This window comes from Triticum dicoccoides, chromosome 1A (assembly GCF_002162155.2).
Source record: "Triticum dicoccoides isolate Atlit2015 ecotype Zavitan chromosome 1A, WEW_v2.0, whole genome shotgun sequence".
NCBI lineage: Eukaryota > Viridiplantae > Streptophyta > Magnoliopsida > Poales > Poaceae > Triticum > Triticum dicoccoides.
Genome location: NC_041380.1, coordinates 546,949,910 through 546,961,310, shown reverse-complemented (window position 1 = coordinate 546,961,310; position 11,401 = coordinate 546,949,910). Strand labels below are relative to the sequence as shown.

The 11,401-nt window shown below is 47.0% G+C and overlaps 2 protein-coding genes across 2 annotated transcripts in view; one reads left to right on the top strand and one right to left on the bottom strand.

Moving 5' to 3' along the window:
• The window catches only part of LOC119287968 (serine/threonine protein kinase OSK1), a 5,210-nt gene extending 472 nt beyond the window's left edge, over positions 1 to 4,738 (top strand). The window contains exons 2-11 of the mRNA XM_037567585.1: positions 387 to 568; positions 1,762 to 1,946; positions 2,190 to 2,372; positions 2,483 to 2,614; positions 2,705 to 2,890; positions 3,107 to 3,196; positions 3,264 to 3,347; positions 3,452 to 3,580; positions 3,659 to 3,883; positions 4,257 to 4,738. Of these exons, the coding sequence (XP_037423482.1) occupies positions 394 to 568; positions 1,762 to 1,946; positions 2,190 to 2,372; positions 2,483 to 2,614; positions 2,705 to 2,890; positions 3,107 to 3,196; positions 3,264 to 3,347; positions 3,452 to 3,580; positions 3,659 to 3,883; positions 4,257 to 4,370 (1,503 nt within the window). The 5' untranslated portion in view covers positions 387 to 393 and the 3' untranslated portion in view covers positions 4,371 to 4,738. The remainder of the gene's footprint in view (positions 1 to 386; positions 569 to 1,761; positions 1,947 to 2,189; positions 2,373 to 2,482; positions 2,615 to 2,704; positions 2,891 to 3,106; positions 3,197 to 3,263; positions 3,348 to 3,451; positions 3,581 to 3,658; positions 3,884 to 4,256) is intronic.
• A 276-nt stretch (positions 4,739 to 5,014) lies between these two features.
• On the bottom strand, positions 5,015 to 7,421 carry LOC119287957 (heat stress transcription factor A-4d-like). The gene is made up of 3 exons (XM_037567573.1): positions 7,283 to 7,421; positions 6,711 to 7,123; positions 5,015 to 6,438 (listed from the first exon to the last, which is right to left on the bottom strand). The coding sequence occupies exons 2-3, from the start codon at positions 6,957 to 6,959 to the stop codon at positions 5,350 to 5,352; spliced, it is 1,338 nt and encodes a 445-aa protein (XP_037423470.1). The 5' UTR covers positions 6,960 to 7,123; positions 7,283 to 7,421; the 3' UTR covers positions 5,015 to 5,349.
• Between the last annotated feature and the right edge of the window lie 3,980 nt (positions 7,422 to 11,401).

Here is an 11,401-nt window from a genome sequence, read left to right as displayed (position 1 = left end):
GCCCCGCGCCTGGCCAGCAGCTCGCCGATCCAAGCTGCTCCATTCGTGCCGCCGCGCTTCCCCCTCCCCCCAGATCCGGTTGCCCGCGCCCTCCCTTGTGTGCGTGCAGGTGCGCCCGCGCCGCAATCTCGCTAGTCCAATCGCGCCGGATTGTTTTTCGTCGGGGAAATGACGCGAGGAACCGGCAAGCGACCCGAGCGAGCTCCCACTTCTCGTTTCCGCGCGGAATCCACAGATCGAGCGTAGCTTCCGTCTCTGTCGCACCAAGTGTAGCGACCACGCATGTCTAGATCCGACCGTAGCTTTGCCACCCCTGAGCTGGTGATAATACTGTAGCTTTTAATTCCTCTTTTGCTTTGCCACTGAATCGCTTGGCTGTGATTTAGGTCGACGATGGACGCAGCAGGCAGAGATGCCAACCCCCTGGCCGGCTACCGGATCGGCAAAACCCTTGGCATCGGGTCCTTTGGTAAGGTGAAGATCGCCGAGCATATAATTACGGGCCACAAGGTCGCAATCAAGATCCTCAATCGCCGTAAGATCAAGAGCATGGAGATGGAAGAGAAAGGTCTGCGATCGCTCACTCTGTTCAGAAAGCTTGTTTCTGTTTCTGAAGTTCGTAGAGTGCACGTAGATTTGCGCCCATTGAGAAAAGCACAGCCCAGGTCCATTTGCATGTTTCTGCTCTAACGTGGAAAGTAGAAACTGTCAAACACTTCATCCTTATTTCTGTTATCAGCCTGTGATGCTTTAGCAATCAACTTGCAAGTTTTCTACTGTCTGTTGTGGATATCTAGTATAAGTATGATAATTGTCCATCCATAGTTTCTTGAATTTGTTATGTTAAAAGTTCCTTTCTGTCACTTTGCTGATCAACATATACTCTTACTATTCCCACTTTTGTTGTTTCGTACTTTGTCAAATCTCAGTTTTTATTTTGCTAATTTACAGCAAAAAGAGAAATCGATATACTAAGATTATTTATGCAATCCTCACATGATACGGTATTATGAGGTCATAGATACCCCAGCGGATATTTATGTTGCTATGGAGGGGTGGATTAACGAGCTGCTTGGCTTGTTAAGCTCGTGAGTGTTTGTGAGCGCTCATTAACAGACTACGATGTGTTACGACCTACATGCTGAGAGTGAGGGTGTGATTTTTATGAAGGAATATGGTGACTACAGGAGGAGGTGCCCTAGCTTGCTGTTTCCTATGGGCTATGTTAGGTTGATTTGATTGAATAGATGGATTGAGGTCTCGCAAAATTTTGTCACCTAAGAAAATAATATGTGTTGTGTTGAGGTCTCGTGAAACTCGTTAAGTTTAACGAGCTGAAATCAATGATTGGCTCTGTTCATTAAGAAGTGAGCTACGAGCTTAACGAGCTGAGCTATCGATCGCTCATTAGGCTCTCGAGCTACGAGCTAGTGATGGACTCCGTATGCTAAATCTGGAGAGTTGGTTGATTACATTGTTCGATTTGCATGTTTCTAGTGTAAGGTAGAAAAAACAACCTCTCAAACTATTCATCCTTATTTGTGTTAGAAGCGTATGATGCTTTAGTAATCAACTTGCAAATTTCTGTTGGCTGATGCGTTTAGTATAAATATCACAATTGGCCATCAATAGCTTGTTGATTTTTTTTACATTAAAAGTCGCTGTTTGTTACTTTGCTGATTTACATATACTTGTACTCTTGCCACTTTTGTTGTTTTGCACTTTGCTCAATTCTCAGTTTCTTTTTGTGCTAATTTACAGTGAAAAGAGAAATCAAGATACTGAGGTTATTTATGCATCCTCATATCATACGGCTTTATGAGGTCATAGATACCCCAGCGGATATTTATGTTGTTATGGAGTATGTTAAATCTGGAGAGTTATTTGATTACATTGTTGAGAAGGGAAGATTACAAGAGGAAGAAGCTCGTCGCTTTTTCCAGCAAGTACGTTTCTTCCACTTCCCAGAGTTCATTGCAAAGATTGGGTCAAGCCCTTTATTGATTTGTTCTATAGTTATAAATTCAGTATGTTACCATAAGCTAATATAAAGTACACCTCATGTTTGTTAACCGTATTTGTCACTGTGGATACTTTGTTTTTGTCTGCTTCTATCATAATATCATTATATGTATAAACATTATTCACTGCTTATGGTAGGCTATTTATTTGTTTCACCTTTCATACAGATTATATCTGGTGTGGAATATTGCCATAGAAATATGGTAGTTCACCGTGATCTGAAGCCAGAGAACCTTCTGTTGGATTCGAAATGTAATGTTAAGATTGCAGATTTTGGCTTAAGTAATGTTATGCGTGACGGCCACTTTCTGAAGACTAGTTGTGGTAGCCCAAATTATGCAGCGCCCGAGGTATATCTCGAGAATAGCTTGTTTTACACTTTCACAGGGTTACTAAATGTTGATATTGTGATAATGTGTCACAATTCTGATACCGGACAATGTTTTCTCCATTTACTTAGGTGATATCAGGTAAACTGTACGCTGGACCTGAAGTTGATGTTTGGAGCTGTGGTGTTATTCTGTATGCCCTTCTTTGTGGCACTCTTCCATTTGATGATGAGAACATACCAAACCTTTTTAAGAAAATAAAGGTTGGCAACTATCTTCTCCAGTTTACTGAAAATGTGCTATACCATTCATCTAGATATCCAGTGAATAAGTTATCCGTTTTGTCATTATAGGGTGGAATATACACCCTTCCTAGTCACTTGTCTCCTTTAGCAAGAGATTTGATCCCAAGAATGCTGGTTGTTGATCCTATGAAGAGGATTACCATACGCGAAATCCGTGAACATTCATGGTTCAAAGCTAGACTTCCACGCTATTTGGCCGTGCCTCCTCCAGACACTGCACAACAAGTCAAAAAGGTATGCTGATGATGCTGTGTATCAACATGAATATTTGGATATTTAAGATTTTTGCAACCTTTGCTCTTATTTGGCATTCTATAACAGCAGTGAATATATTTATTTTTCTTTATCTTTGTGTATTCATCTATGTACAAAATGGGAGTCCTTTCTGCATTATTACACTTTCTTTATTCATGTTCAGGAGTAATTTTGACTTCACTATGGATTTTGTAGCTTGATGACGAGACTCTGAATGATGTTATCAAAATGGGATTTGACAAGAATCAGCTCACTGAATCTCTTCAAAAGAGATTGCAAAATGAGGTATTTGTGTTACTCTGTTCTTTTTGGTTGTTCTTAATGGAACAATTACTAAATTCTACGTGTGCAGGCGACAGTTGCATATTATTTACTCTTGGACAATAAGCTTCGTACAACCAGTGGCTACCTTGGAGCTGAGTATCAAGAGTCAATGGTTCGTTGGGAGTTTTTCTCTCATTCGTATAGCTTGTGCAGTAGATTGCAAATGCTCTTGTACTCGTACTGCTACTGATTGGCTGTGCTTTCTGTGATCTGCAGGACTCATCTTTCTCCCAAGTTTCACCTGAAACACCAAGTTCAGCATCTGAAGCTCGGCAGTATGGTTCTCCAGGGTTTGGCTTGAGGCATCATTTTGCAGCTGAGAGGAAATGGGCTCTTGGTCTTCAGGTAATTTTGGTTTGAAATTCATCTTGCTATAACTGAAGCCGAAATCCTTAGATTCCCCTACTTTATGATATTTGACAGTCTCGAGCGCATCCACGAGAAATCATAACTGAAGTGCTTAAAGCTCTGCAAGAGCTAAATGTTTGCTGGAAGAAGATTGGGCACTATAACATGAAGTGCAGGTGGAGTCCTGGCTTTGTTGAGACTATGATGCATAACAACAATGGCTTCGGTGTGGAGTCTGCTATAATTGAAGCTGATGGCCTTAGTGACAAATCGACCCACATCGTGAAGTTTGAAATTCAGGTACCCTCGTAATCTTAACCATCTGCTGTCAGTTTATGAGCTGGTCCTGATTTGCAAATTTGCCATGTGGTTACGTGAACAATCTAATGCATAAGCCTCAACGTTGACATGTTTTTCTACTCTTTGTGTGATGGCTAAGCAGTGAAATTAGTTTTGTTTCTCCCTCCGATCCATATAATCGTGAACTGTTACTCCCTCTGTAAACAATTAGAACTTTAGTGATTAACGTCTTATATTTGTTTACAGATGTAGTATCATATTCAGGCATGTTCATAATCAACCTTCTTTTCGTCCATATCACACTTCTTTTTGCTTGCATAAAGTTAATTCTCCGAGGATGTGCTTGGTGCTGATACACTTATGCTCTTTGCAGCTCTACAAAACAAGGGATGAGAAGTATCTTCTCGACTTGCAAAGGGTCAGTGGGCCACAGCTCCTCTTTCTGGACCTGTGTTCTGCCTTCCTAACCCAGCTGAGAGTCCTTTGATTCTGAAGATGGTGACTTCCCAACTGCAAAGCCCCACAGCTTCCTGCGACGTGCGAAGTTACAGTCAAGGTGTACATAACTATCATAATCCTCCAGTAGAATCTACTCCTGGGGTATGTAGACGCTAGAGAACCACGTGGTTTTATTCTGATGGTTCAGGACTTATTTACTAAACCAGAGGTGGCGGGCTAGAGGCATCCCTGTTCCGTCGTCCACCTGTCACCAATGGTGCTATATGACGCTTGTAGCCCTATATTTAGCCGAACATTGTTGGCTTGTTGTTCTTTACTAGTATAATGCCGGCCTGAGAATAACCCATGCTGTTATGATGAAAAATTTGTGCTGTTGACATGAACTGTTCACCTTGATCTGCACTAGCCATCTTAGCTTCAGTGAGTGTCACCGTTTTATGTTTTAAGGTGGTAATTTTATAACAGTTTAATCAAGGCAATCTGTAGGTCTAAATGGTAAACTGACTACTTGAGTTAGAAGTCAGAAAAGGAGGCTGCCCTTCTAGAATACCGTGACCACATGTAAGAAAAGCTGAGTTGCGTCTTTCAACGCATGATTTTTTTTCTTCCAAAGCCGCAATACAAGTTTGTTAATTAGATTGCTCGGGTAACCAGACAGCCGCACAACGTCAGGGAGATTATTTTAGCAGGAACAAAGCATACACACGACAAGTCAGGGCACTGTACTACAAAATTGTATCATGGCGACTAATAATTTACAAATGTGCACAGTGTGTGACGAGGAGCTATATACCGTACAATATATCTGAAAGGAGATGCTTGTAGAGTATGAGGGCATGCGAGACGGGCTAAACTACTCCCTCTGTTCGGAATTACTTGTCGTAGAAATGGATGTATCTAGATGTATGTTAGTTCTAGATACATCCATATCCGAGACAAGTAATTCGGAACAGAGGGAGTATAATTTACGGATGGGCCATACATGAGCGGAAATGGTAGGCCAGCCATCAGATCTTCTGTGCAGAAGCGAGGTGCCCCATCTGCTCGGTGATCTGGTCGACATTGTTACGGTGACCGAACCAGTAGCAGTCTAGGCCCATCTTCACACCGTCCTTGGATTCATGGCTATCCTCGACGGCTGGCGGCTTCGGCGTGTCTGTCAGAAACCGCTCCCAGAACAGATCGTTCGCCACGGCCTGTTCATGTGGAGTCTCGGCCTCGGCGTTCGTCTCGTCCTGCGAAGTGTCTGTGGTGCTGGCCTCGGAGCTCATGTCGACTTCGGCCGTTGTATTGCGCTTGTCTTCTTGAATTTCTGGGAATAGTAGCATTGGACTCTGGACAGCATAACCCGGAGGCTCTGCTAGCTCCGGTGAAGTTGGCTGAAGATCTACTCCGGTCTCCACTGGTGCTTCCTGCAGACCTGCATGAGCCGGATCATCAGTGCTGGGTGCAGCAGAAGCAGAAGCAGAAGCAGTAGCAGCGCTGAACATGTCTTCAGAGGGCGCATAGTTGCCCGCCCTCTGGACGAGCTTCTCCATGGAGACCAGGGCCAGCTCCATCTTCTCAAAAGGCTCGGCGTTCACCATGACCATGCCCGGCGTCTCACCACCAGTCGCCCGCAGCTGCTCCTCGGCCGCCGCGGCGGGCTCCTCGGCGAAGAAACCGATCGTCGGGACCCTCCTCTTCTTGCTGAAATGGTCTGTCGGCTCCAGTTCCAGCATGGTCTGCTGCCCTGGATGAACGTCGCCTCGTCTCCTCTGCTGGATGTCACGCACGGAGGCCACGACGTCCGCCTGCCGCTGCTCCATCGCCAGCAGCCGCTCCTCCAGCGACTGCATCAGCCAGCTGAGACCGCACTGCTGCTGCGCCTGCCTCTGGAGCTCTGCCACGAGCACGCTGTTCTCGTGCTTGAGCCTGCTGATCTCCTCCTCGTACTCGCGCCTCTCCGACTCCGCCAGCGGCCCGTTCACCTGGTTCTGCGGCGAGTGGCTGTGCACCGGCTTGCGCCGGTGGATGTTCTTCAGGAGGTGCATGTGCCCCCTGATGAAGTCGTCGTTCGCGAACTCCCATCGCTCCGGGTCGATCTTCCGGAAACCCTGAGACGATCAAACAAATGAAATCAACAATCAGTACGTCACAAGAAAATTATCAAGATATACTCCCTTCATTTCTAAATATAAGTCTTTTTAGAGGTTTCAATACGGACTACATACGAAGTAAAATGAACGAATCTATACTCTAAAATATGTCTTTATACATCCGTAATCATGTAGTGAAAACGTCATGGATGAACGGAAGCAAACCGTATGCAACGATTGGACTTTGGAAACGGAAAAAGAGGTTGAAGCGATGGAGTGGATCAACTCACGTAGGTGTTGAGCTGCCGGATGAAGCTAGAGAAGTTGTTGTGCTTGAAGTACTTGGGCAGCAGGTCCCGGGAGAAGTCGGGCGGGTTCCACACCACGAAGCTGGCGCCGCCGGGGCCCCACGACACCACGCGGCCGGTCGCCGGGTCCTCCACCATCTCGTAGGTCTTGATCAGGAACGGCGCCGGCGAGAGCGAGGCGCCCTGCGGCTGCGACTGCGAGCCCCCCTCCATGTCCATGTCCATGTCCATGTCCGTCGATCGGCCCAGCTCGGCGAGAAAGTCTTCAACTGGATTGGATTCGATTCGATTCGGTGCCGCTCTTTGTTCACATGAATCAAACTGCACGCGGTGGAAAATTCTCGGTCACCAAGTGGGCAAAGACCGCGACTTGTCGTCGATCTAATCGACTTGTTCTGCAAGCACGGGCGGAAGCAAAAGAGTCCGTTAAGCAAGCGTAGCCGTACAAGCAAAGGGTGCAAGCTGAACTGCAGTAACAGTCAATAATGTGGCAACTTTGCCGGCGTCCGGCGAGAAACAGGGGACAAGAGAAACGGGGGAGAACTCCGGCGCACCTGCGGCGAAGACACCGGCGAGGTCCTTCCCTTCCGGCCGGCCGACGGGAGAAATGTTTAGGAGGCGGGATTCCGGAGAACAACGTAGTGGAGGTGGCGGATCCGGAGGTAGAAGAGAGGGAGGGATCGGGGTGGAAAAGGCGGGCGGCGCCACCGGTGCAGGTGGCGCGCGGGCGGCCTTTTATAGGACGGCCGTCGTCGCGCGACGTGGACGTGTGGTTGCGCTCAGCTTACGGGCTGGTCGTTGCATGTGACGTTTGACTGAGCAGCGCATGGCGCAGCCGTCGTGGCGTGTCCCGCTTCTAGACGCGGACCGGCAGCCGGTCGTCGGAGTCAGCGGACCAGCTAGCTAGCGCGCACACGATTCCACTCGTCCGGCGAGCGGCGACCGGAATAGATCACGGTTGATTGATCATTTGGACACAGTGGGCAAGCTTTTTGAACCGGTCATTAACGCCTTTCCATTGCAATGAACGGAAATACAACAGTTCCAGAAACAAGTTCAAGGAGGAGGAAAAGAAGAAAAGCGAGTTCACGCACTGTCAGAAAATTCACCACATTTGACCGACATTATGATGAATGCCATGAGGCGAAAACCTGAGCAGCACAAATATTAAAAGGTCTAACTATCTATTACAGAACCGCCACTCGGGGCCAAACTGATTCCAACAAGTCCAAAAGACATCCTACTGAACCGGCAAGACCATAGAACTCCAAGCTTCGAAACGCAGCACCAGAAGCGTTACTCTCCGGTGATCGGTTGCCTGGCAGCATCACATAACTTCATCATATGCATGGTACCCGTCCTGATCTGCTCTGTGCCCTGCGCGTAGCTTCTTAGTGTCCTCCCCCTGAGTTTCAGGTAGATGGGGCCCGTTTCTCTCCTTTTAGTGACAGCCACGTAAAACCCCGTTGATGTATCTAAACCTGGTAATAGTTTCAAAACCAAACTGAAGCCAACCCAAACCATACGACTCTGTCTCTTCCATCCAAACCAATCCAATCCAAAATTCACCATCATTATCCAGACCAAACCAAACCATGTACGTTTTCTAACCAGACCCATCCAAACTATATTTCGTTTTTGGACTGAATCTGCGGTCTGAAACCGTGGACACAAGAAGCGGGCGTGCTCGCCTACCCATGCTGGTGAGGATCGACGTGCTTGCCCACCCATCCGAGGGAGAGGATGCGAGGAGCCAAGGCGTGAGCACGCTGACGTGCACTCGTAAGCTTTTGTTGACATGGACGTACACGGGCGAGTGCCCGGCGAGCGTGCGTAGTCCGCAGCCGGAGCCGGCGGGGAGCAGCGCGTCGATGAGGTCCGCCGGGATGCCACGGCCGGCCACATGCATGACGCGGCCGCGGGCATGTCGGACACGCAGGTGACACTGAAGGGAGAGTCCGGGTCGGTGGCGTCGAAACCAGCCACGTCGACGACATCTTCAGACCTTACTCCATCGGGATCACGGACAGACCACTCATGCTCAATGCCTCCATGCACGCCATTGATGGATGGACTGAATTGAGTTAAGTACGTGCGTGTGTATTATGTGAAGCGAACTGGAAGATGGCCGTCTTGTACTATTTAGTCGAGAAACTGAATTCTGTCCACAGATTGAAACGATTTGAGACCAAATCATCTGTGTCCAGACCAAACCAGTCCAATCCAGTAGTTGACATAATCCAAACTACACCAGATTGTTTTAGATTCTCAGCCCATTTAAACTAACCAAACACAATTCAATAGAGAAACCAAACTGAAATTAAAGTTTCACTACAAACTATTCCCAGGGTTAGATGTAACATTACTGGGCAAGCTAGTGTCGTTTCCGCAGATGCTATGGAGAGAAGGATGGCTGGAATCCACTTCGTGTGTGGTTAGATTTTAGTCGATTACTCACTCCGTCTGGGTTTATTAGGCCTAAAGACAACTTCTTTTAGATCAAGACACATAGTAATTTGCTCACATTAATTCTTCCATTCCACTCCCAATGCACTCTCTCACATGCATGCAGCCAATGAAAACACACACATGAAGTGTATTAACTTTTCAGCCATGGCACCAACAACAATAGCTTTCAATACAACCAATGAAATGGTTGCATGCATGCACCTTTTCAACGTGGAGCCTTATAAAAGGGGACATGCTTGTGATGCTGAGAGACCTAATAAACCCGGACGGAGGGAGTAAGATTTAATGTAGTCTCACTCAAATAACACAACATATAAAAAGAAGAAATAATTTTTTTGAAAGAAAATGTTATACATATCTTCATGTCAGATCTCATGACTGTAGAAGTCTTAGCCCAACTCCAGCGCATGACCCCAAACGGACGTCCGTTTTACCCGGATTCTGTCCGTTTGGGTATGTCAATGGGGTCGTGTCCGGGAAGTTTCTGAGATACGGTGGCCGTGCGTCCAACGCACGGACGCATCCCAGCTGCATCCTGTCCACGTACACTTTTCTTTGCAAGTCCATAACTTTTTTTCATCATTGATTTTTGGTGGAATACATCACCAAATTTTGACTAGAAAAGTAAGACCAAAATAAACAAGAACTACAAGAATACATTTTAGAAGATATCCAACTTCCATAACTGCTCCGGTAAGTTGGATTAGTGCCTTCTTGATGTATTCATTGTTGATCTGTGGAGGAGCCTCGATCTTGCGTGCTTCTTTCTTTTTCGAGTCTAAAGAAATAGACGTTGCTTCCTCGCATCTAGTCTCATATCTAACCTCTATTCTAGCAACAAGTGCACTAGTCTAATTTCTGGCCTCTATGCTAGCTAAAAGTGCACGAACATCTACTAAATTGCGCTCTATCAATATATCAATGTACTCTTCTTCTCAAAACCAAAACTTGCATCTATTCTACACAATAAAATTTTAAGTTAGCACAACTAGTCAAATTCGAGAGCACAATCGAAGCTAAAAAAGTAGCACATACTCCACCGTTTAAGTACTTGATGAACACCCATGCGGGATGTTCCGGCGTTGTAGACACGACCTTCTTGATGCAGCCGTCGCACTTAATGAGTGGCAACGGTGTGCCGACGAGCTTTTGGGCTAGCACCGAGTCCGGCCGACCACCATTCATGTATCTACCGGCGGAGCACCGACGGTGTAGATCCGAGCGGCTAGAAAAAGGCGTCCCTGTGCCACCGATGAGCGGGCCAGAGGAGGACACGCGCACACGGCCCGCCCGTCCGCGCGCTGTCCGTTTCACCCCAAAAAGCGGCCCAAACTTGAACCGGGGATGGGTCGAAAACGGACAGAAAACGGGTAAAAGTCCGTTTGCACCCGCGCGCTGGGCTGTCTAGTTTGTCCGTTTTACTCCAAACAAACGTACCCTAACAGGACGGAGTTGCGCGCTGAAGTTGGCCTTAGTCGACTGAGAATTAGCAACCCCGATCCACATCGAGCAGGCCAGCTAGCTGGACACACGGGAATCCTATCCTAGGGTCCATCGCGTGAACTGTCCAAAATGAAGCAGACGGCTCGGGAAATACTCCAGTCTGCATGCATGGCCTCGCTTCCACGAAACTATACTCGTTATTCGTACAGGAAGAAGAACACGTAGAAACAAAACAAGTGGAAATTCCAGGCCAGCCTCGTCAACGGGTCTCCTCCGCGGTAGCCGTGTGGACAGGATCTATCGGCGATCGTTAACGTGCGAGAATTATCACCGGCGTGCATGCACCCGCGCGTGGAAAAAATCTATCTGGGCGATCCACCAACGGCGATGTTTTCTTCAGAGCCTTTCCCTGCCGCAGGTGGCGAGCGTGCTCCGCGATCCATGCATACTGTTCTCTGTCCGTCCCCGGGAATCAATCACTTCAACTGTCTGTCTCGCGCGTCAGCTGCGCCGTCAGGGAAATGGACGTGGAACGAAGCAGCAGAGTCCTTGCGTGCACATCTAGGTAGTATAGTACTACTCTCTCCATTCCGGCATACTCCCTCCGTTTCATATTACTTGTCGCTGATTTAGTACAACTATACTAAATTTTTAAAATGTAGATTCACTTATTTTGCTTTGTATGTAGTTCATATTGAAATCTCTAAAGATATTTATATTTAGGAATAGAGGGAGTAGGGTGCATGGACTTGATTAGCTGG

Coding starts and splice junctions, on each gene's coding strand:
- LOC119287957 (XM_037567573.1), bottom strand. CDS start 6,959: ATGGACATGGACATGGACATGGAGGGGGGCTCGCAGTCGCAGCCGCAG. Junction 6,439..6,710: donor TCCGGCAGCTCAACACCTAC/GTGAGTTGATCC, acceptor TGATCGTCTCAG/GGTTTCCGGAAGATCGACCC.